Source organism: Pipistrellus kuhlii, unplaced genomic scaffold, assembly GCF_014108245.1.
Source record: "Pipistrellus kuhlii isolate mPipKuh1 unplaced genomic scaffold, mPipKuh1.p scaffold_m20_p_2, whole genome shotgun sequence".
Classification (NCBI taxonomy): domain Eukaryota; kingdom Metazoa; phylum Chordata; class Mammalia; order Chiroptera; family Vespertilionidae; genus Pipistrellus; species Pipistrellus kuhlii.
This window is the reverse complement of record NW_023425515.1, coordinates 94,454,145-94,478,957: the sequence shown is the minus strand read 5'-3', so window position 1 is coordinate 94,478,957 and position 24,813 is coordinate 94,454,145. Positions and strand designations below refer to the sequence as shown.

The 24,813-nt window shown below is 41.4% G+C and overlaps 1 protein-coding gene across 9 annotated transcripts in view; it reads left to right on the top strand.

Annotated features, from left to right (window-relative positions):
• Positions 1–17,579: 17,579 nt before the first annotated feature.
• HPS3 (HPS3 biogenesis of lysosomal organelles complex 2 subunit 1) overlaps positions 17,580–24,813 on the top strand; it is a 59,908-nt gene continuing 52,674 nt past the window's right edge. Inside the window, exons 1-4 of one of the 9 annotated variants that reach the window (XR_006742113.1) lie at positions 17,580–17,940; positions 22,335–22,826; positions 23,441–23,612; positions 23,715–23,800. Coding sequence is in view for 4 of the 9 variants with exons in the window: in XM_045584099.1 (XP_045440055.1) it covers positions 17,724–17,940; positions 22,335–22,826; positions 23,441–23,612; positions 23,715–23,800 (967 nt within the window). In the remaining 5 variants the exon portion in view is untranslated. The remainder of the gene's footprint in view (positions 17,941–22,334; positions 22,827–23,440; positions 23,613–23,714; positions 23,801–24,813) is intronic. The other 8 variants (XR_006742112.1, XR_006742111.1, XR_006742110.1 and 5 more) reach the window with 8 other exon arrangements.

Sequence of the window (24,813 nt, the reverse complement as noted above, 5' to 3'; positions counted from 1 at the left end):
CTTTGAAAGGATAAACAAGATTGATGAACCTCTAGCTAGTCTAACCAAGGAACAAAGAGAGAGGAACCAAATAAACAAAATCAGAAATGAAAGAGGTGAAATATAATAACAACATACCCTGCTGAAATTTTAAGAATTGTTACAAAATACTACAAACAACTCTATTCCAACAAACTGATCAACCTGGAGGAAATGGACATATTCCTAGAAAAATACAACCTTCCAAAACTCAATCAGGAAGAATCTAAAAACCTCAATCGGCCAGTGACTTGGGAAGAAATTGAAACAGTCATCAAAAAGCTTCCAGCAAACAAAAGCCCAGGGCCAGATGGCTTCACAGGAGAGTTTTACCAAACATTCAAGGAAGAACTAAAACCTATCCTCCTCAGACTATTCCAAAAAATTCAAGAGGAAGGAACACTTCCAAACTCCTTCTATGAAGCCAGCATCACTCTAACACCAAAACCTGATAAAGACAACTCAATGAAAGAGGCCAATATCCCTCATGAACATATTTTAAAAAAAATATATATTATTGATTTTGTACAGAGAGGAAGGGAGAGAGATACATCAATGAGAAAGTCATCGATCAGCTGCATCTTGCACACACCCTACTGGGGATATGCCCGCAAAGGTACATGCCCTTGACTGGAATCAAACCCGGGACCCTTCAGTCCCCAAGCCGACACTCTATCCTTTGAGCTAAACCGGTATCGGCTCCCTCATGAACATAGATGCCAAAATCCTCAACAAAATTCTAGCAAATCGGCTCCAGCAGAACATCAGAAAGATCATACACCATGACCAAATAGAATTTATTCTAGGAATGCCAGGATGGTACAATATCCGCAAATCAATAAATGTGATACATTACATAAACAAATTGAAAGATAAAAATTATATAGTTATATCAATTGATGCAGAAAAAGCATTTGATAAAATCCAACACCCTTTCCTGACAAAAGCTCTCAACAAGATGGGAGCACAAGGATCATACCTCAACATAATAAAAAAACTATATATGATAAACCCACAGCCAACATCATACTCAATGGGCAAAAACTAAAATCATTCCCTCTAAGAACAGGAACAAGACAGGGATGCCCACTCTCGCCACTTCTGTTTGACATAGTTTTGGAAGTACTAGCCATTGCAATTAGACAAGAGGAGGAAATAAAAGGCATCCAAATTGGAAAAGAATAAGTAAAGTTATCCTTATTTGCAGATGACATGATATTGTACATAAAAAACCCAAAAGAGTCCATAAAAAACTAGTTGACTTAATAAATGAATTTGGCAATGTAGCAGGATACAAAATTAATACCAAGAAATCTATGACATTTATATACACCAACAGTGAACTTACAGAAACAGAGACTAAAAAAGCAATCTCATTTACCATCGCACAAAAAAATTAAGATACCCAGGAATAAACTTAACTAAGGAAGTAAAGAACCTATATGCGGAAAACTACACGACACTGAAAAAAGAGATAGAGGAAGATGTAAAGAGATAAAAGAACATAACATGTTCATGGATTTGTAGAATCAACATCATCAAAATGTCCATATTTCCCAAAGCAATATATAGGTTCAATCCACTCCCCATTAAAATACCAACTGCATATTTCACTGACCTAGAAAGAACTCTCCAAAAGTTCATTTGGAACAATAAAAGACCCCGAATAGCCACAGCAATCCTGAGAAAGAAGAGTAAAGTAGGAGGGATCTCAATACCAGATTTCAAGCTGTATTACAAAGTCACTGTTCTCAAGACAGCCTAGTACTGGCACAAGAACAGACATATAAATCAATGGAATAGAATAGAGAACCCAGAAATCAACCCAAATCATTATGCTCAATTAATATTTGACAAAGGAGGCACAAACATACAATGGAGTCAAGGCAGTTCTTCAATAAATGGTGTTGGGAAAATTGGACAGATACATGCAATAGAATGAAACTAGATCACAAACTTACACAATACACAAAAATGAATTCAAAATGGATACAGGAATTAAACATAAGACGGGAAACCATAAAAATACTATTATAGAGGCATCCACAGGCAGCAAAATCTCAGACATATGCCAAAAGAACTTCTTCACTGATACTGCCCCTAGGCAATGGAAGCTAAAGAGAAAAATAAACAAATGGGACTACATCAAAATAAAAAGCTTTTTTACAGCAAAAGAAACCATCAACAAAACAACAAAAAAGCCCACTGTATGGGAGAACATATTTGCAAATTTTATCACTGATAAAGGTTTAATCACCAACATCTACAGACAGCTTAGACAACTAAATAAAAGAAAGATGAATGATCCAATTAAAAAATGGGCAATGGACCTAAATAGAATATTTTCAAAAGAAGACAGAAGGAAGGCCAAGAGGCACATGAAAACATGCTCAAAGTCACTAATAATCTGAGAGATGCAAATCAAAACAACAATGTGGTACCATCTCACACCTGTCAGAATGGCCAACATCAACAAATCAACAAACGACAAGTGTTGGCGAGGTTGGGGAAAAATAGGAACCCTCGTGCACTGCTGGTGGGAATGCAGACTGGTGCAACCACTGTGGAGAACAGTATGGAGTTTCCTCAAAAAACTGAAAATGGAACTCCCATTTGACCCAGTAATCCACTCCTAGGAATATATCTCAAGAAACTAGAAACACCAATCAGAAAGGATATATGCACCCCTATGTTCATAGCAGCAAAATCTACCATAGCTAGGATTTTGAAACAGCCTAGGTGCCCTTCAGCAGATGATTAGATCCAAAAACTATGGTACATTTACACAATGGAATAGTATGCAGCCATAAAAAAGAAAAATTCCCATCATTTGCAGCAACCTGGATGGAATTGGAGAACATCATGCTGAGTGAAACAAGCCAGTCAATGAAAGAGAGACACCACATGACCTCACTTATTTATGGATGATAAAGAACATTATAAACTGAAGAGCCAAAAGATAGATATAGAGACAGAGTAAAGCAACAAGCAGACTATCAAATTACAGCAGGGAGGTTGGGGAGACCTGAGGGAGATAAGAGATCAACTGAAAGATTTGTATACATGCATATAAGTACAACCAATGGACACAAAATTCTGGGGAAGGAGGGTATGTACAGGTGGGAGCAGGCATTGGTATATGTACAAAAATAATAATTTAATAAAAAATATATATTATTAAAAAAATAATAAAAAAATAAAATCATTAGTCTATTGTATGGAGTCCACATGGCCGGTCCACATGTGTGTGCAGGGGAGCTTGCCCCCGGCAACAGGAATTCCATGAGTGCAGGCAAGCAAGAGAGAGAAAGGGTCTCCTTTGTTCAGGAGCTTAAATATAAAATCTTCCTGCACTTGCAGTGGCTACTCCTATTCTGGCCACTGATTTGTTCCAAGGTGTGACTGACAGCTAAGCACCTTCCCAAGTCACCCAGACCTTACTGGGCATGCATCTATTGTCCAGTGTCTTCACCCAATAATCTGTGGAAAACAGATTTGGAGAATGTTAACTTCAGCTTCCTGGCAAATTTGTATAAGTTGCATGCCTATGTTATCTAGTCTTTCCTTTATTCCTTTTCTGTTATCTAATAACCGGGTTATTACAACAGTATCAATTGGAAGTTCCAGGAAATGGAGATTTTGGAGGAAGTAGAAGGGAAAGGGTCTCTTCAGCCCAGGTCTTCAATTCACACTAGCCAGGAAGGCCTCTTGGTCCACAGGGACCCCACTATCCTAGGAGTCATGCCTGCGGTGGGCAACAGACATCTATGTTTGACAAGGGAAGGGCAGTGGAGTCACTGGCTGTTCTCAGTATGTTTACAAGGAAGCGACCCAAATGGGGCCCCAGTTCTCCCTTGCTCCTGACATTCCACTCCTCAGAATCCACTCCACTTCTGCAGCAGTGACTCAGCTTCACTAGATTATGTGCAAGGATCCACCTCACCCTCATTCCATGCTTTACTTCCTAAATCTTCAGCCTCTACACTCCAACTCTCATATCCTAGCATCTTCTTTCAGACCCTACAACCCCATATTATTTTCTTATACTCGGGCATCATCTGTCACTACCTCATATTGAGAATGTCACACCCCTAGTGTTCCATTAATGCTGGTGCTACAGGTTAGCCAGGGGCTTTCAGAAGCCTGCCTGGAGAGGCAGTTCTGTAATCAGGCCTTAGTTTCCCTACTTGATATGAAGCCCCTTGGATTTAAGACAGAGAGGAATGTGTCAAGGTGGATGGGCTAGATAGTACCTTTCATTGGGCCTTATTCTTTTCATTTGTACAATGGAGACAGTTGACCTTAATCAGAGGATCAGTTGCTCAGACTTCCTTAGCCAGCATTTCAACTTTTGCCTTCTACCAGACAGGAGAAATAAAAATTGCAGGGCTCAGAAGAGAGAGATCATTTCTCTCTAGATACTTTTAGCTCAGGTTATTTATATGACTGTGTTTGGTAGTTGTGGGAATATAGGTCATGGTTAGGAGCTAGAAATACAATTTGGAAGCTGTTGCTTCACTCTTGTGGTGCTCATACTGGGAGAGGATATCCTAGAGTGGAAGGGGAAGTTGGAGAACCTGTCAAGTTTCAGTTCCACAGCTATTAATATTTTTTTTGTGATTTTGGTAAACTTCCTCTCTTGGCTTCATTTTCCCTTTGTAGATAATATATGTATGTGGTAGAAGGAGCAAGGGGTGGAGAGTGGTCATTGATACTTTTTCCTTGTGTTAAGAGCATTCCTGCAAGAATACCAGATTATTTTAGGTTCTCACACCACACCACCAGAGATCTCTATTGACTATCTCAAGCTTTTTAGTCAGTTTAGGACTGCCCTGCTACTTTCATAGCTTTATACACATTACTTTGAAAAAGGAAACAATGTCCTTCAAGGTAAAGGCTTCAAATTATGCAGCACCCTCAACACAGGAGGAAAATGAATCTGTTAAGCCAGTAGTTCCCCAAATTTGTTGCATATTAGAATCTTTAAAAGATGCTAATGTCTGGCACCTGTTTCCACACATTCTGATTTCACTGATAAGGCATACAATGTGGGCATCAGCACTTTTAACCAGTCCCCAGTGATTCTAATGTGCAGCAAAATTGGGAAACTGCAGGCTGAAGCTTGCCTCTCAGTCTTTCCTTTTTGTTTGCTTGGTATTTTTTTTGTTAATCCTCACCCAAAATATATTTTTCCATTGATTTTTAGAGGGAGTGGGAGGGAAGGGGGAAGAGAGGGAGAGAAGGAGGTGGGGGGGGGGAGAGAGAGAGAGAGAGAGAGAGAGAGAGAGAGAGAGAGAGAGAGAGATGTGAGCAAGTCCTATCAATTGGTGCCCCCTATATGCTTCCCACCCAGGGCCTGGGATTAAACCTGAGACCCAATTATGTTCCCTTGACTGGGAATCAAACCCACAACCTTTTCTGTGTGGGTTGACACTCTAGCCACTGATAAATACCTGCCAGGGCCTGCTTCTCAGTTTTAATAAAAGAACCTGATCTAAACTTTACATGTGTCAACTTCAGAGGAGAAAAGCAGCAGTCTTGGGGGAAGCATTTTTAGGAACATGCTTGATGCAGCTCTAACTTGAGACAATAATAGCATCTATGTGCCACTTAGTGTTCCCAGGAACAAGAGCTTCACTAGAGTAACCAGGGAATTAAATTGAAAAATGGTAATAGTAGCTTTTACTTACTAAGCTCTTACAATGTGCCAGATATGTCTTACTCTTAATAGGTTATAGCTCATTTAACATTCAAAATAAGAGGTTAGACGCTGTCATTATTTCCATTGCACAATGAGAAAACTGACACACAGAATGGTTAAATAATTTGCCCACCATAACACAACACAACTAGTAAATTGCAGAGCCAAGCTTCAAATCCAGGTAATCCGTCTCTAAGAACACACTTAAACATTAAGCTATTCTACTTCCTAATAAAAAATAAAGTGAAATTTACCCTTTTCTTCCCATTTGGTCTAAGTTCCCTCAATTAGTGTCCATCCCTCCTTCATTCTCTACTCTTATCTCTTAGGCCTACATTTCTTGCCATTGTTCATTGTTAAATTACACAGATTTTTAGCCTCACACAACCCTGTGCTCTGGGGAGGTACAGGGATATAACATTTATTTTATCACTATGTAGCAGGACTTTCATTACACACTTTGTGTATTATTTCACATGAGGCTCATAACGGTAGTGCAGGCAAAAAACAGGCTTGATGAGGTAAAGTAACTTGTTCAGCTGATAGGGTTTGATATCAGGCTGATGACCTATATAAAATTCCTGGGACCTTTCAGTCTGCAGGCTGATGCTCTATCCCACACATGTCAAACACAAGGCCCGCGGGCCAAATCCGTCCCGCCAGGCCTTGCAATGTGGCCCGCACCGCGCTGTCATCACTGCACTCCGCTGCGTTCCATCACAATGACACGCGGTGACATAGGAGGCTTGTGACCTCGCCAGCAGCTGTACTTGCTATTTATTACGCATGCGCATAGATAACAAGTCACGCGAGATTCAGGAGGCGTGACCTATAGTCCGGCAACTGATGTGGTTGTGCGGGTGGCAGAGCAGAGGAGAGAGTGAGTGTGCAGGCATAAAAAATACACAGCAGAAGCTGCCAGTTCCTGGCATAAAGTGCAGGCATAAAAATCGCAACAGAATCTGCTATCTGTACCCAGCCAGGCATTTATTGACTGACTTTTTTTTTCTCCACTCCATCTGCCAAATCAAGCTATCCCTGTGCAGTTTTCAACTTTTTCCTTCTAACGCAGATTTCCAATAAACTACATCTTTTACTGCCAATATTGATCCCAAAATGTCCAGGAAAAGAAAAGTTGACGGTGAAGGCAGACAATTTAATGACAAATGGGAAAATGAATACATGTTTGTGCTTAGAGAGGGCAAACCAGTGTGCATATTGTGTTATGAGACAGTGTCGGTGATGAAAGAGTACAATATACGTCGTCATTTTGACACCAAACATAATGTTAAGTATGGCAAATATACTTTGGAAGAAAAGCATAAAATTGTTAAAGAACTAAAAGGCAAACTACAATCACAGCAGCAAATGTTTACAAAGGCTACAGCGAAAAATGATGCTGCAGTGAAAGCAAGCTTTATAGTGGCTGAAGAAATTGCCCGTACTTCAAGGTGTTTTTCAGAGGGTGCCTTTTTGAAGCAATGCATGCTAAAAGTGTGTGAGCAAGTATGCCCAGACCAGATACAGAGTTTTCAAAATGTCAGTTTGTCAAGAAACACCATTGCAGATAGAGTTCAAGAACTCTCAGGAAATCTATCATCACAGCTGGCCGAACAGGCATGCAGTTATCTCGCTTTTTCACTTGCTATCGATGAAAGCACAGACAACACAGCTGTCCATCTTTATACGTGCTACGAAGACCAACCTCTCTGTCACTGAGGAACTTTTGGATGTAGCTGCCATGCATGGGACGATGACTGGTAGAGATATATTTGAGGCTGTGGAGAAATCTATAAATAATTTTAAATTACCCTGGGAAAAGTTGGTGGGGCTAACTACCGATGGCGCACCTTCAATGTGCGGAGAAAAGAAAGGCTTGGTTGGACTAATGAAGGAAAGAATGCAAAAAAGTCACTGCCACACACCCTTGATTACTTATCATTGCATTATCCACCAAGAGGCTATGTGTGGAAAAGTTCTGGACATGAATGACATAATGACCACAGTCATTAAAACTATTAACTTTATACGGGCACGTGGCCTGAATCATCGCCAGTTCCAGCAGTTTTTACAGGAGGTGGGTGCAGAGCATGGAGACGTGCCATACCACACAGAAGTAAGATGGCTGAGCAAGAGCGCAGTCCTCAAAAGATTTTTTGAGCTCAGAGAACACAAATTGCTCTTTTCATGGAAAGTAAAGGAAAGCCCTTGCCTGAACTGTCGGATCCCGCCTGGCTATGTGATTTTTCTATGATGTGTGACATATGCGAGCATCTTGCCCAACTGAATCTGAAGCTGCAGGGACGCAAACAAGTCATCACGAAGATGTCTGACATGATCACAGCATTCCAGCGTAAACTTCAACTATGGAAGTCCCAACTGGAACAGGACTATCTTGCCCACTTTCCCGTTTGTTTATCTCAACCACTATTTCTGGTACTTTTCCTTGCAGTCGGCTGGCTACCAAAGTTAGCAGTTTACTAAGTGAATTTGAGCGGCGCTTCTCTGACTTTAGAACACAGTACTCAGGCTTTGACATCTTTGCCAATCCTTTTACAGTTGATGTCAACAATGTGCCCCATCACCTTCAGATGGAGATAATCGAGCTTCAGTCTGACAGTGGCCTGAAATCAAGGTTTCAGGATGTTGAAATTGAGGACTTCTACCCTCTACTGCCCCCTGACTCAATGCCAGAGCTCCGACTTCATGCTGCCCGTATTCTATCCATGTTCGGGAGCACCTATCTTTGTGAACAGATGTTTTCAATAATGAATCTGAACAAAAACAAGCACAGATCACGCATTACCGAAGACAACCTCCATGCTGTTTTGCGGGTTGCTACAGCCCAAGAAATAAAACCGAACATTGACTCATTGATCCGGGGAAAACGGTGTCAGACATCTAGCCAGAAAACAAAACAATGAGCATTTTAGGTACATTCAAATATTACTGTTTTGCTTGATACCAATATTACTGTTTTGCTTGATAGCATGTGAGTTGGTTAACAGCACTGTTAAGGAAAAGATTGTTCCACTCATTTTAAATTCACATTTCTGGTTAACATTGTCAGTTTATGACTGTTCAGTAAACCATTCGGCCCACGATTTAGGCTGGATTTTAGATTTTGGCCCCTTCTCTGATTGAGTTCGACACCCCTACTCTATCTACTGAGCCGAAAACAGTTTCGGCTAGACTAGTAGTTTTTTTTTATGAGTCTTTAGGGTTTTCTATGTACAGTATCATGTCATTTGCAAATAAGGACAGTTTTACTTCTTTTCCAGTTTGGATGCCTTTTATTTCTTCTTATTATCTGATTGCAATGGCTAGTACTTCCAGTACTATGTCTTACAGGAGTGGTGAGAGTGGGCATCCCTGTCTTGTTCCTGTTCTTAGGGGAAATGGTTTTAGTTTTTGCCCACTGATTATGATGTTGGCTGTGAGTTTGTCATATATAGCTTTTATTACGTTGAGGTATGATCCTTCTATTCCCACCTTGCTGAGAGTTTTTATTAAGAAAGGATGTTGGATTTTGTCAAATGCTTTTTCTTCATCAATGGATAGGGTTATAAGGTTTTTGTCTCTCAATTTGTTTATGTGGTGTATCACATTTATTGATTTGTGGATGTTGTACCATCCTTGCATCCCCAGAATAAATCCTACTTGGTCATGGTGTATGATCTTTCTAATGTAATGCTGGATTCGATTTACTAGAATTTTTGGCATCTATGTTCACGAGGAATATTGGCCTGTGATTCTCTTTCCTTCTATTGTCTTTATCTGGTTTTAGGATTAGGGTAATGCTGGCTTTGTAGAAAGAGATTAGAATTGATCCTTCCTCTTGAATATTTTGGAATAGTCTAAAGAGGATAGGTTTAATTTGAATGTCTGATGAAACTTTCCTGTGAAGCTGTCTAGTCCATGGATTTTTTTTTTTCATTACTACTTCAATTTCCTCCATAGTTATCTGCCTATTCAGATTTTTTTTTTTTTTATTCCTCCTGGTTGAGATTTGGAAGGTTTCATTTTCCTAGGAATATGTCCATTACTTTTAGGATGACCAGTTTTTTGGAGTAGAGTTGCTCATATTATTTTTAAATAATTCTTTGTATTTTTGTGGGGGTCTGTTGTTATTTTATCTCTTTCATTTCTGATTTTGTTTATTTGGGTCTTCTCTCTTTGCTTCTTGATGAGCGTGGCTAGAGGTTCATCAATCTTATTTATCCTTTCAAAGAACCAGCTATTGGTTTCATTAATACTTTTTATTGATTTTTTTGGTCTTTATATAATTTATTTCCACTCTGATCTTTATTATTTCCTTTCTTCTGTTCATATTGGGCTTTTCTCATTACTCTCTTTCTAATTCTTCATGTTGCATAGTTATATGGTTTATTATTAGTTTTTTTTTGTTTTGTTTTGTTTTTTAGGTAGGCCTGTAATACTATGAACTTCCCTCTCAGGATTGCTATCACTGTGTCCCCAAAAATTTGGATTTTCATTGTTTGTGTTTTCATTGTTTGTTTCATTGTTTGTGTTTTCATTGTTTGTTTCCAGGATGTTTTTTATTTCTGCTTTGATCTCATTGGTAACCCACTCATTATTTGGCACAACAATAATTGTATGTTATTCAGACTCCAAGTGTTTGAATTTTTTAAAATTGTTTTTAGTGTAGTTGATTTCTAATTTTATGCCATTGAGATCTGAGAAGATGCTTTATATGATTTCAATTCATTTGAATTTGGAGAGACTTTGCCTGTGTCCCAATATGTGGTCTATCTTTGAAAAGGTCCCATGTCCACTTGAGAAGAATTAAATTCTGTAGTTTTGGGGTGGAATGTTCTAAAGATGTTGATTAAATCCATCTGATCTAGGGAGTCATTTAGGATTGCTGTTTCTTTGCTAATTTTAAGGATTTATCTAGTGATGTTAATGGAGTATTAAAGTATCCTGCTATGTTTTTGTTGCTGTCAATCTTTCCCCTGATCTCTATCAGGATTTTTTTTTAATGTATTTGGGTGCTCCTGCAGTGGGTGCATAAATGTTTACTAGAGTTGTATTGATGCCTTTAGAATTATGAAGTAGCTTTCTTGTCTCTTGTTACAGTCTTCACTTTGAGGTCTATTTTGTCAGATATAAGTACTGCTACCCCAGCATTTTTTGCATTTCCATTTGCCTGGTAGATATTTTTACATCCCTTCACTTTCAGTCCATGTGAGTCCCTTTTTCTGAGGTAGGTCTTCTGTAGACAGCATATATATGGGTCATGTTTTCTTATCTATTCAGTCACTTCATGTCTTTTGATTGCAGTATATTAATCCATTATGTTTAATGTTATTATTAATAGGTACTTGTTTGTAGTCATTTCTTTACTTTATGCCTGTGTTCCTTCTTCATTTCTTTCTTTCTTTCTTTCTTTCTTTCTTTCTTTCTTTCTTTCTTTCTTTCTTTCTTTCTTTCTTTTTCTTTCTTTCTTTTTTCCTTTTCAGCATTTCCTTTAATATTTCTTGCATTGCTGACTTGGTAGTGATAAATTCCCTTGGCTTTTTTTTTTTTTTTTTTTTTTTTTCTGCTAAGCTCCTGATTTCCCCTTCAATTTTAATTGATAGTTTTGCTGGATAGAGCATTCTTGGACTCAGTCCTTTGCTTTGTATCACATTGTATACTTCCTTCCATTCTCTTCTAGCTTCATGTGTTTCTGTTGAAAAATAATTTGATTATCTTGATGGGGAATCCTTTGTAGATAACTCTGTGTCTCTCTCTTGCAGCCTTTAAGATTCTCTCTTTGTCATTAACATTTGCCATTGTAATTAAGACGTGTCTTGGTGTGGGTCTTTTGGGATTCATTTTGCCTAGTACTCTTTTTGAGTAAATTTTTTCTACCCCATATCAGGGAAGTTTTCTGTCATTATTTCTTCAAATAATTTTTCTAATCCTTGCTGCCCTTTTTGTCCTTCTGGCAACCCTATTATACATATGTTATTTCATTTCGTGTTGTGCCAAAGCTCCCTTAGACTCTCCTACTTTTCAAATTTTTTTCTCCAGCTGCTGTTCAGATTGGGCTTCTTTCTCTACCTTACCTTCTAACATACTTATTCAGTCCTCTGCTTCTTCTAGTCTACTATTGAAACCTTTCATGATATTTTTAATTGTAGCTATATAATTTTTGATTTTTTTTCCTGATTTTTGCCTAAGTTATTGATTTTCTCATCCATCAGGTATATGAACAGTGTGACCATTATTCTGAATTCTTTTTCTTTCATGTTTCATGTCTCCATTTCACTTATTTCCTTTCTTGGCGATTCCTCTTTTTCTTTTCTCTGGGGATTATTTTGTTGTCTCCCCATTCTAACTATCACCAGAAGATTCAAACACAGAGTTGTGGGGCCCTAGGCCATGTGCAATGGGAGCTTCGCGCAACCTGAGTGTTATTGAAGATCTCTAACACCAAGACATGTGGCTGCCATGGGTTGGTGGAAGCTACACTCTCCCAAGATCAGAGCCACCAGTGCTCAATGCAGCCTTGTGCATGCACCTAGAATCAGGAACCCTGCCTGTGTCATGCTGATAAAGAGACCCTGCTGGCGTGTACCAAAAATCAGAGTCCCCTAGGAGTGCATGCCAGGAGTCAAGTCTCCCTGTTCTTGTGCCAAGTATTGAGTATTAGAGTCTCTCTTGCTTGGTGCAGCCTCACGCTGAGACTCATGTCCCCTGTATGTGCATGCACCGAGAGTAGGAATCACTGGCTCTTAGTGTGTGTGCCCTGGGAATCAGTGAATCCAAGCACACGTGATGAGAAATAGAGTCAAGTCAGTGCTGCCTTTCATGATGAGAATAAAAATCCCTGGTCTGCTTAGGAGACTGGGTTGCAGAGCCACCCTGTGTCGGCAGGAGGCCCACTCCTGAGCTGTGAAAAACAGACTTTGTGTGTGCTTGCCCAGAATCAAAGTCAGGTGGCACTGTAGCCCTGTGTGGGCATGGGGTATGGTCTATGGGGGAAACAGATTCCCAGTGTTTGTGTGCCCAGGTTCAAATTTGGGTAGCAGAGACAGAGCTGTCCTTTGTGAGCAGAAGGCCTGCTTGCATGTGGTGGGACCAGCAGTTCCTATGGCACTGCAGCAAGCCTGTGGGGAGGGGGATGGGTTCAGTGATTCATAGAAATCTGCTGCTGAGATGTCTGGATTTTTGGTGACTGTGGGTCTGCAGCTGTGGTTGTAGGTCGCTGTCCCAGTGCCTGTAGGGTCCTGGTTTGGGTCTAAGATCAGATTGGGTGGTGGTGAGGCTAGGATCCTAGTCTCAAGTAGTTCTGTTTTTTAAGACGATGTGGTCTCTGTGCCTGTGCTGGTTGCCCATAGAGCACATGTGTCAAACACAAGGCCCGCGGGCCAAATCCGTCCCGCCAGGCCTTGCAATGTGGCCTGCACCGCGCTGTCATCACTGCACTCCGCTGCGTTTCCATCACAATGACAGTTTATGACTGTTCAGTAAACCATTCGGCCCACGATTTAGGCTGGATTTTAGATTTTGGCCCCTTCTCTGATTGAGTTCGACACCCCTACCATAGAGTGTCCGTGGGGTTTTGCCATGTAAGATTGCCTGTTTTGGCAGTCCCTTGGAAGGCTTGCAGGATCTAACTATTCCTAGTTCTCTCTCTCTCTCTCTCTCTCTCTCTCTCTCTCTCTCTCTCTCTCACACACACACACACACGTCCACACACTCCTCTATTGCTCCTATACTCTCTCACACTCACACATTTTCCCTCCCTATCTTCTTGCTTGACACCATCTTTCAAGCCTCCCTCTCCTATTTTTAGCAAATATTTATGAAGTAACTGCTAGGCCACTGATAGTCATACAATGAGCTTTACTTTGCTTCTAAGTAGCAATATGATTTGGGTAGGTCTCTTAGCCATTATATTATGTCTTTTGGTCTTAAAATAATTTCACTTAGTTCTGGCTGGGGTTGCGAAGTGGTTAGAACTTCGGCCCTCAGGCTAGAGGGTCATCATGGTTCAATTCTGGTCAAGGGCTGGTACCTCAGTTGCAGGCACCATGTCTCAGGTCAGGGTCAGTGCAGAAAGCAGGGTCAGTGCAGAAAGTTTCTCTTTCACATGGACATTTCTCTCTCTCTCTCTGTCTCTACTCCTCCCTTCCACTCTCTCTAAAAATCAATGGAAAAAATATTCTCAGGTGAGAATTAACAAATAATTCCACATATTTAAAGAATGTTATAGATATATACCCATAAATCATTAACAAAATCAAGATAATAAATATGTCTATCACTCCTAAAGGTTTACTTATGCTTCTTGGTAATCTCTCCCTCACACTGCTGACCCTAACTAAAAGCTAGGCAACCAGTACTGTCTGTACAGGTTGGTTTGTATTTTCTAGAATTTTATATAAATAAAATCATTACATTAGTATGTGTTTTGTCTGGCTTATTTCATTCAGCATAAGTATTTTGAGTTCTATCCATGTTGTTTCATGTATCAATAGTCTAGTCCTTTTGATTGCTGAGTAGTATTTCATTGTATGGATAAAACAAAATTTCTTTATCCATTTATCTGTTGGTGGATAGTTGACTTGTTTCCAGTTTTTAACTATAATACATAAAGCTGCTCTGAAAATATGGGTACAGTTTTTTAAAGGATATACACTTTTAATTCTCATATGTAAACATCTAGAAGTGGAATTGCTGTATTATATGGCAGGTATATGATCAACTACTTAAGAGACCACCAAACTGTTTCAACGTTTTTGTACCATTTGATATCCATACTAGTTGCTCCATATCATCAACAGCATTTTTTATGGTCAATATTTTTCATTTTAGTCATTATATTAGAGGCCCGCTACACAAAAATTTGTGCACTTGGGAGGAGGGGTCCCCCAGCCAAGCCTGCAGCTTCTTGCAGTCTGGGATCCCTCAGGGGATGTCCACTTGCTGGCTTAAGCCCAGACCCTGGGGGATCGGGCCTAACCTGGCAGTCAGACATTGTTCTGACAGCCCAGGAGCCCTTGGGGGTTGTCCGACTAATGGCATAGGCCTGCTTCCCATAGGGACATCCTTAGTGCTGCCACAGATCCTGAATCCTGCTGCCACCACCGGTGCACTGGCTAGCCATAAGCTGGCTTCTGGCTGAGCAGCACTCCTCCTTTGGAAATGCACTGACCACAGGGGGCAGCTCCTGCATTGACCGTTTGCCCCCTGATGGTCAGTGAGTGTCATAGTGACTGCTGTTAGGGTCAATTTGCATATTATTCTTTTATTATACAGTACTAGATGCCTGGTGCACAAAATTCATGCACAGGGGTAGAGGAGTCCCTCAGCCCGGCCTGCCCCCTCTCCAATTTGGGACCCTTTGGGAGGTGTCTGACTGCCAGTTTAGTCAGACATCTCTTTCTCAATCCAGGACCACTGGCTCCTAACTTCTCACCTGCTTGCCTGATAGCCCCTAACCACATCTGCCTGCTGTCCTGATGCCCTAACTGCTCCCCTGCCTGCCAGATTGCTCCTAACTACCTCTGCCTGCAGGCCTTATCACTCTCTAACTGCTCCCCTGCCAGCCTGATGCCCTTAACTGCTCCCCTGCCTGCCAGATCGCCCCTAACCACCTCTGCCTGCTGGCCTGATCGCCCTCTTACTGCCCTCCCCTGCTGGTCTGATCGCTCCTTACTGCCTCTGCTTTGGTCCCCGTCACTGTGGCTTTCTCTGTAAGGACGTTCAGAAGATGTCCATTTTAATTAGCATATTACATTTTTATTAGTATAAATGCATAGTAGTTTTAATGTTGGTTTTGACTTGTATTCCTATGACTAATGATGCCAGGCAGGTATTGGAATCCTAATGCCAAATGTGATAGTGTTAGAAGGTGGTCCTTTGGGAGGTGACTAGGACATGAGTGGAGCCCTCATGATTGGCTGTTATTTTATCAAAAAACAAAAACAAACAAACAAAAAAAACCTACATAGCCACACCCCCATGGCCCAATCCCTGTAAACAGACAGTGGAACATTCCTCGAGAGGTCCCAGATTGGAGAAGGTGCAGGCTGGACTGAGTGACACCCATCCCCTGTCCCCCATGCATTAATGTTGTGCACTGAGCCTCTAGTAAAATACATTTTTAAAAAAGAGAGACAACAGACCCAAAATGGAGCCATTTGTGCTAAGCTCCACATCACCAAATGGAGAGTTAATTTCTAACTTAAGACAGCCTTCTCCAGAAGTAAAATCATAAACCGTTAACCTGGAATTATCTGATAGGCACTAGTGAGGTCATCTGTCTGATAGATCCCTGCCATCTCCTAAAGAAAGGTGACCTTGCCACAAGCAACCAGCTCTTTGCTTGTTTAACTTTCTGTCCCACCCCCTTCTGACTACAAAAGTCTATTATTTTGGACAGTTTCTTGGAAATACTTTCTATTTCCTAGATGGGATGCTGCCCAATTCCTGAATCATTGAATAAAGCCAATAAAACCTTTAAAATTCACTGGGTTGAATTTTGTTTTTTAACAGAGTCCTCTGCCACCTTAAAAGGTAGCAGAGCATCCCACCCCAAACTAGGCCTCTCGGCCTAAGGATTATTTTGAAAAACAGCAGATACAATAGAAGTTCTTAAAACAGAGTAGAAGTCACCCTTCTGTAGGGACATTTGTCTTGTCTCCCTCTCTGCACCAGGAAGAAAAGGACAGGTCTAAATCACCAGGACTTCTTCTTTTTTTTTTTTTTTAAATATATTTTATTGATTTTGTACAGAGAGGAAGGGTGAGAGATAAAGAGCTATCGATAGAAACATCGATGAGAGAGAGTAATCGATCAGCTGCCTCTTGCACACCCCCTACTGGGGATATGCCTGCAACCAAGGTACATGCTCTTGACTGGAATCAAACCCAGGACCTTTCAGTCCCCAAGCCGAAGCTCTATCCATTGAGCCAAACCGGTTTCGCCTCACCAGGACTTCTTATCAATTGGGAAGGAACAGATTTACAGCTGCATAACCTCCTTACCCTCTGGTTTGTGGGATAATAACCACAGACTCCACATTTGAGATGTTAGGAATAGATACAGATTATCGGATAGTTTTAGGACTGAGAGGCAGTCCTAAAAGAATTTCTGGCCCTTAGTCCTTTCTTTTTTTTTATTTTCTGGGGGCTGAAATTAATCTGTCAAACACCTATAGTTCACCAGATGGATGTCCACAGATTCTTTCATTCAGCAAACTTTTTTGTTTTTGTTTTTGCCAAGCATGTTCTAAGCAACGCTCTTTCCAACTAAACCAGTGGTTGGCAAACTTATTAGTCAACAGAGCCAAATATCAACAGTACATTGATTGAAATTTCTTCTGAGAGACACATTTTTTAAACTTAAACTTCTTCAAAATAGCCTCGCCCAGGCCGTGGTATTTTGTGGAAGAGCCACACTCAAGGGGCCAAAGAGCCACACTTGGCTCGCGAGCAGCAGTTTGCCAACTACGGAACTAAACCATTCTAGAATTTAAAGTATTCCTGAACAGCTCCTGTTATTTAGCAGCGAGTTGCGCTGTGTGCACAGCACTTCGGTTATTGCAGCGCTGCACTCCAGAGGCTCAAGGCTAGGGATGGAGTTGGGGGTGGGGGACATCGGTGATGGCCCTGAAGCAAGCAGGAAATAGTTCATGAGAGCAGATGTGAAAACGTATTCTAGGGCCTAAAATCTCTCCTGGCCCAAAGCGGTAACGTGAAAAGACGAAGGGAATTACAGCGGCACATCGCCTGCTAACCGCTGGGTACCAGCGCTGCACCTTGGCCCTCGGCCTTCGCAGGGCGGGCTGGCGGCCGTGACCACCCTCCATCCCCAGCTCCGCCCCGCCCCGCAGCGGCACTTTAAGAGGCGGAGCCGCGGCGGCCGGCTGGCGTTCACGTGACAGGGCGATCGCTGTCGCCCACGGAAGTGGTCCTGCCTCCTGGTCCCGCCTCCACAGCCGGCGCGGGGTCTCCGGGCGCCCGGACTGCCCGCAGCAGTGGCTGGGATGGTGCAGCTGTATAATCTGCACCCATTCGGGTCGCAGCAGGTGGTGCCCTGCAAGCTGGAGCCCGAACGGTTCTGCGGCGGGGGCCCTGACGCGCTGTTCGTGGCCGCGGGCTGCAAAGTGGAGGCGTTCGCGGTGGCCGGACAGGAGCTGTGCCAGCCGAGGTGTGCCTTCTCCACGCTGGGCCGGGTGCTGCGCTTGGCCTACAGCGAGGCCGGTGAGTAACGAGGGGCCAGAGCGCCTGGGCCCCTCCTTGGGGCTTCCTTCAGCGGACCGAGCGTTCGGCGGCAGGCACGGGAGGGAAGGGGTCTTTGTGCTTCCGGGAACTTGCCGGAAGGTCTTGCGTGGTGGGCGGCTGGTGACTGAAAATGCGCTGAGCTCTGCTGTTGTCCTGGCAAAGGCTGGTGAGAGCCTGCTTTTAGAGGGCGCGGGTGCTGACTGCGCCTCCTCTTATGCTCTCGTCAGAGAAGCCTGTGGTTGGGTAACTGAGTTCCACCCACTGTAAGAAACCTGGACACTTCAAAAAATAACAAACACATACTACATTTCAAACACATACAAAGGCAGGGAGAATAGTAACCTGAGTCCGCAGGTACTCCCAGCTTCAACAATTAGGCCAACTCATGGCAAGCCCTGTTACACCTATACCTATAGCCACTGTCGATTTTTGAAAACACATTATATGATGATTTTAAAATATATACGTAGAACTCCCCTCTTAGAACGCACATCCATCCCCACACTCCTACCCTATCCCCAACCCCACCTCTGCCTCCAAACAGCTTAGCAGCATCCACTGTTATTTTTCCACCAGAAAAGTGAAGAGTACCAACAGGGCACTGTGTGGGTGTGTATATCCCTATTTTAGAAAACTCCAACATTTAATAACAGGTACTTCAGATTGCAAAAAGATTCACCACAGGATTTTAAAAAACTGTCTAAAAAATACACTTAGAATTCAATTCCTCCTTTTCCAGAGAGGTATAAAGGTGTAAATATTAGTATTACAGTGGAACCACTTCCGTTACTAATGAAGTGCAGAGCATCTAGTCCCTTTTCTGTCTGCAGGTGTGAGTTCATTGAAACTTTTGGATCTCAGTTTCTGTTAAAATCAAAACAAAAACAAAACAGTTGAATCACTAGATCAGTGATTTCCAGGCATTGGGATTCTGTGGATCAGTAAAAAACTGTGAGGCTGCCATATCTGTTCATTTTATCCTTATATTTACTGTCACCATTATTTATAATTGTAAAAACAGCCCCAAATGTTGGGTGTCTTTGCTTTACTACACTGTAATTAGTTTTTCTTTTTGACTAGTGAAGATATTAACAGGGTCCTGCAATGATTCATGGACCTGTTTGAACATTTTTAGATCTGTTAAGTTTTCTTTTAGCAGATGATTCTGATTTAGGTATTTCTTATGAAATCAGTTTCAATCATTTCACAATATTGATAGTTTTTCCCACCCAACCTTTTAGGCACAGGAGTTCTCACCTTTAAGAGCTCTACTGAGTGTCAAACTCATCAGTTTCTACTTTACTGTGTGTATGAGAGTGTGAGCTCAATACACTGTTTAAGTTATTTGCCCCATTCTTCCAAATGGACCTTTATTCTAGAATTGAAAGTGGCAGGCATTTTGTAAACTTTAAACTTTCTTGACTGTCAGTAGTGGTGATTCTAGGGATACTAGTACATAAAAATTACCTGGAGGAAGCTTTAAAAAATACTGTTAACATAAACATTCAAACCTGTAAAGAACTTTATGAGTCTATTTGAGCCAAACTCTCAAAAATTGCTGGGAAGCAGAATCTCAGGTATTGAGATAATGCTCCAGATAACGGTGGTTTTTCACATTGTTTCATACAAAGTCAGTTACATGAAATCCATTAGTGATAGATTAGAGAGTCAGGAGAAAGCAAAAGGGGGGTAGGAGGAAAGCTCTGCGATTGGATAAAAGCTAAAATGATAGACACATGCTTTTATTTTTTTCAAAATATATTTTTATTGATTTCAGAGTGTAAGGGAGAGGGAGAGATAGAAACATTAGTGATGAGAGAGAATCATGGATCAGCTGCCTCCTGCACGCCCCCACTAGGGATCAAGCCCATAGTCTCTAGCATGTGCCCTTGACCAGAATAGAACCCAGGACCACCATTCATTTCACAGGCCGATGCTCTATCCACTGAGCCAAACCTGCTAGGGCACATGTTTCTTTTACATAGGTGGGTACAGGATAGTTAACAGTCAACAATTAATGATAATAATAATGAGGGAGTTTGTGATCTCCACCTTGGAGCCTTGGCACATTGGTTGTGCTCTGAGGGGTCTGGAAAAAGGGAAGTTACAAGTTACTCTGACATTCCACAAGTACGTTATCTAGGTGCAAAAAGACAATAAGCTCAGTAAAAATCGAAGTTGATCTTTGCCAGGGAAGATATTGGCCTGGGACATGACTACCCATCATCAACTGCTTTTTTTTTTTTTTTAATATATTTTATTGATTTTTTTACAGAGAGGAAGAGAGAGGGATAGAGAGTTAGAAACATCGATGAGAGAGAATCATCGATCAGCTGCCTCTTGTATACCCCCTACTGTGCCTGCAACCAACGTACATGTGCCCTTGACCGAAATCGAACCCAGGACCTTTCAATCCGCAGGCCGATGCTTTATCCACTGAGTCAAACTGGTTTCGGCACCATCGACTGCTTTTTAATTAAAGTTTTAATTTCATACCATCCTTTGTGGTTACTTTATTTTTTAAAAATTTTTTTCTTTGTGGTTACTTTAAGTCTCTTGAGTTTCCAAAGTTGCCACACAGGACTTTCCTGAGCTAGTCAAGTTAGCACGTGGCCTCTTTTATTCCACAATACCAATGCCTGGACCACAAACTTGAAAACCAGTGTCAGTTTTTTGAGGTGTGGCCCAGCATTGGGGTGAGTCTAATATTTACCCAGGATTGAGAACCACTAACCTAGAGCCATACTGGCCACTATAGGCAGTGAGTAGGATGGTAACCTCATTAATGAGGCCTTGAAATCAAAGATGTTTTTATAATCTGGTTGCTGTCTTAAAGGATGTTCTGGAGTCATGTGGAATGTATTAGCATGGTTTTATAGCTCAAGGGTAACTTTCAGTCCTTGCTTGAACTTCAGTTGCTGGGTACAGCTTTTATTAGTCTACACATAGCTAACTCCTAGCTATGCGATATCCAGGTAACTTGTCTTCCATATCTCAGCTTTTACCTTTTGGTGTTCTTTCCTCCCATTCACAGTAACTTGGACATGAGGAGATTTATGCTCTAAGTACCCAGTGTCTTCCTTTGTAGGCAAATCCCCCATCAAAAACAGAATGAATCTCATATCAGCCATTTATATGGGGTGGGCAAAAAGTAGGTTTACAGTTCTTCATATGGAAAATACAATCCTATATAATAAAAGAATAACATGTAAATTAGCTATCACTCCATGGCAAAAATGGCGGTGCTCATAGCAGCCGCTGGAGGCATCGCCCAGGCAATGAGAGCCCAGCATGCGCTCCTTGGCCTCCGAAGGATGGAAGAGGCCAGAGGACTGGGAGCGGGACACTGAGTCAAGCTCAGCATCGGAGCCAAGGCTGTGCTGTGGGAGAGAAGGGACCTCTGGGGCCGTGAGCCAGCGTCCACGCCCTGGCCGGCCATGCGGCAGGAGGGAAGGAGCCTGTGGGGTCGCGATGCTGAAAGAGCCTTGTGGGTGCCAAGGTCCTACACCTGCAGCCCAGCAGCTCCAGTCGCAGACTGGATGCCCCATGCCAGCAGTCCAGACGGGACCAGCATGACACTGCAGGGACGGGGGGAGGAAGAGGTGTGTGTCCTACAGGCAAGCTACAGACATCAAATCACTGCTGCCAAGGCCGCTCCCACACACACACTTGCAAGTAGTATCGCCCAAGGGGGCGACTCCTGAGGCAAGGCTCCCATGGCAGCTGATGCACAGCCAGACAAGGAAGCCTGAAGCATGGGCCAGGGCCCTGAGGTGGCCCCAGGGCAAGCATCTTCCCAGAGGCTGTGTGGAAGGAGGGGAGGAACCTCTGGCTAGAGGCCAGGTGAGGGATGCTGGCGTCTTTGCAGGCCAGGACCAGGCTGGGGGGACCCATGCACGAATTTCATGCACTGGGCCTCTAGTAATTAATAATAATACTAGAATAAACTTTTGTGTACTCACAACTGTAAACCTATGTTTGTCCCACCCTATATTTACTGTAAATGCTTTGCAGTCCTCAAGCAGTAAACATTTTCAGCTTTATTGTGTTGTTTTTTTAATCTCTAATTGGGTGCTATTCTTCTTTGATAAGATTTGGGGGTGTTAGGGAGAAATTTTAAGTCATAAAACATATTTTGATGTATATTATTTCTGCCTTCTTTTTAAAAAAAATATTTTTACTGATTTCAGAGAGGAAAGGAGAGGGAGAGAGTTTGAAACATCAGTGATGAGAGAGAATCATTACTTGGATGCCTCCTGCATACCCCCTCCTGGGAATCAAGCCCACAACCCAGGCATGTGCCCTTTTCTTGATGCAAGGTAAATGGTTGTTTCTAATTACAAATTCTAAGTATAATCTTATTTCCTTCTCAGGAGACTATTTGGTAGCAATTGAAGAGAAAAACCAAACTACATTTCTACGTGCTTATGTGAACTGGAGAAGTAAAAGGACTGAAAATTCTCGAGTGTGCATTCGAATGGTTGGACATAATGTGGAGGCACCTTTTCAAGAAACCTTCAGAGACCAGATGTCTATTGTTGAAATGCCCCTTTCTGAGACCCCCTTGTGCATTTCCTGTTGTCCTGTGAAAGGAGACCTTCTTGTTGGCTGCACAAATAAGTTAGTCTTATTTAGTCTGAAGTATCAGATTATTAATGAAGAATTCCCAGTACTGGACTTTGAACGTTCTTTAATTATACACATACATAATATAACTCCCATTGAAATTTCTTTCTGTGTTGGATATGTGGCCGTCATGTCAGACTTAGAAGTCTTAATCCTAAAACTGGAGTCAAACCCTAAAAATGGAGAGAGTGTTCACCACCATCCACATGAGCCCAACAGTCCAATGACACAGGCAGAAGGTAAATGATGACTTTGCTTTCTTGTCCTAGGTATAGAGTAAACTTCACTTCTGGCAATCTCTGAAGCACTCTTTTGTGTGTGTGTGTGTGTGTGTGTGTGTGTGTGTGTGTATTTCTGAAGCATTCATACAAGATATGAGTGCTTCATATATTGTATATTGCCAAGCCACATTATGTGTAGATTGAGTTATTCCTAAAACATGGGATTGGGTTTATGATTTTATTCTGTAGCATGCAAAGCATTTCATTAATATTTGTCAATAGAAATAATGGATCAACTGTTTGATGAGGAGTTTGTAGTCCCAGTTCTTATATTTATTAGTTGAATGAGCTTGGGTTTGGAATACCATTACTGGGTTTTACAATAGTTTCCTCATGTATAAAATGGGGATGATAATAAGTCTTGTTGTATTGATCAGCTATTGTGAGAAATAAATGAGCGAGTGTTAAGACTTCAGAAACATAGTACCTTGTTAATACATGAAGTGTGTATTTATATAAATAAGTAACATTACTCCTTGTCTATTTAATTGATGGGAGATATTGTGAAATGTAATTTCATTCAAGTAGCATTTGGATTTGTTGAATTCTTTTCTTCAATATTATTTTTTAAGGCACCAATAATGAAAATTTGCAACTTGAGTCAGATGATTTTGTTATCTGCCAGAAGCCTATGGAACTTCTTGGAAAAAATAGTGAGCAGTCTGGAGTATCTGTTACACTGGAGCCAACGGGATTAGATGATGAAAAAATGAAATATTTCCATGTTCAGCATCTGCTCTATAGGTATTAGAAAGTTTTTTATTTACCAGCATTTAATATATGTTTACCTATTTAAAGTAAATGGAAATTTGATCTCTCTCTCTCTATGTCTTTTTAAACTCACAGACGTTTTGCTCCTGATATTTCGTCCTATGTCTTGTCTGATGACATTAAGTTGCATTCACTTCAGCTGCTACCCATTTACCAAACAGGTAAGTATGATCGAGATACAGTGCAGTGAGGTAAAAGTCACTGCTCGGAGGAATAATAATGTGTGTAATAGGTTAGGTTCTTCTACTGAGTCTTCCTGTAGCTTTAAATTTTTTTTTTTTTTTAAATTTAGTAAATCTTTATTGTTCAGATTATTACAGTTGTTCCTCTTTCTCCCCCCCATAGCTACCCTCCGCCTGGTTCCCATCCCACCCTCTTCCTTTACTTCCTCCTCACTTTTCCCATTCATAGGTGTACAATTTTTGTCCAGATTCTTCCCATACCCCGACACCCCTTTCCCCCTGAGAGTTGTCAGTCCACTCCCTTTTTATGACCCTGATTCTATTATATTCACCAGTTTATTCTGTACATCAGATTTTTAATTCACTTGATTTTTAGATAAACTTTTCGATAGATGTGTATTTGTTGTTCATAATTTTTCTTTTTACCTTTTTCTTCTTCCTCTTCATAGAGAATACCTTTCAGCATTTCATATAATACTGCTTTGGTGGTGATGCACTCCTTTAGCTTTTTCTTATCTGTGAAGCTCTTTATCTGCCCTTCAATTCTGTCAGCTTGGCTGGGTAGAGTACTCTTGGTTGTAGGTTCTTGCTACTCATCACTTTGAATATTTCTTGCCATTCCTGTCTGGCCTGCATAGTTTCTGTTGAGAAATCAGCTAACAATTGTATGGTGCTCCCTTGTAGGTAACTAACTGTTTTTCTCTTGTTGCTTATAAGATTCTGTTTGTCTTTTGCTCTTGACATTTCAATTATGTTGTGTCTTGGTGTGGTCCTCTTTGGATTCTTTTTGTTCGGGGTTCTGTGTGCTTCCTGGACTTGTAAGTCTATTTCTTTCACCAGGTCGGGGAAGTTTTTAGTCATTATTTCTTTAAATAGGTTTTTAGTATCTTGTTCTTTCTCTTCTTTTGGCACCCCCATAATTCTGATGTTGGTACACTTGAAGTTGTCCCAGAGGCTTCTTACACTATCTTCAAATTTTTGGATTCTTTTTT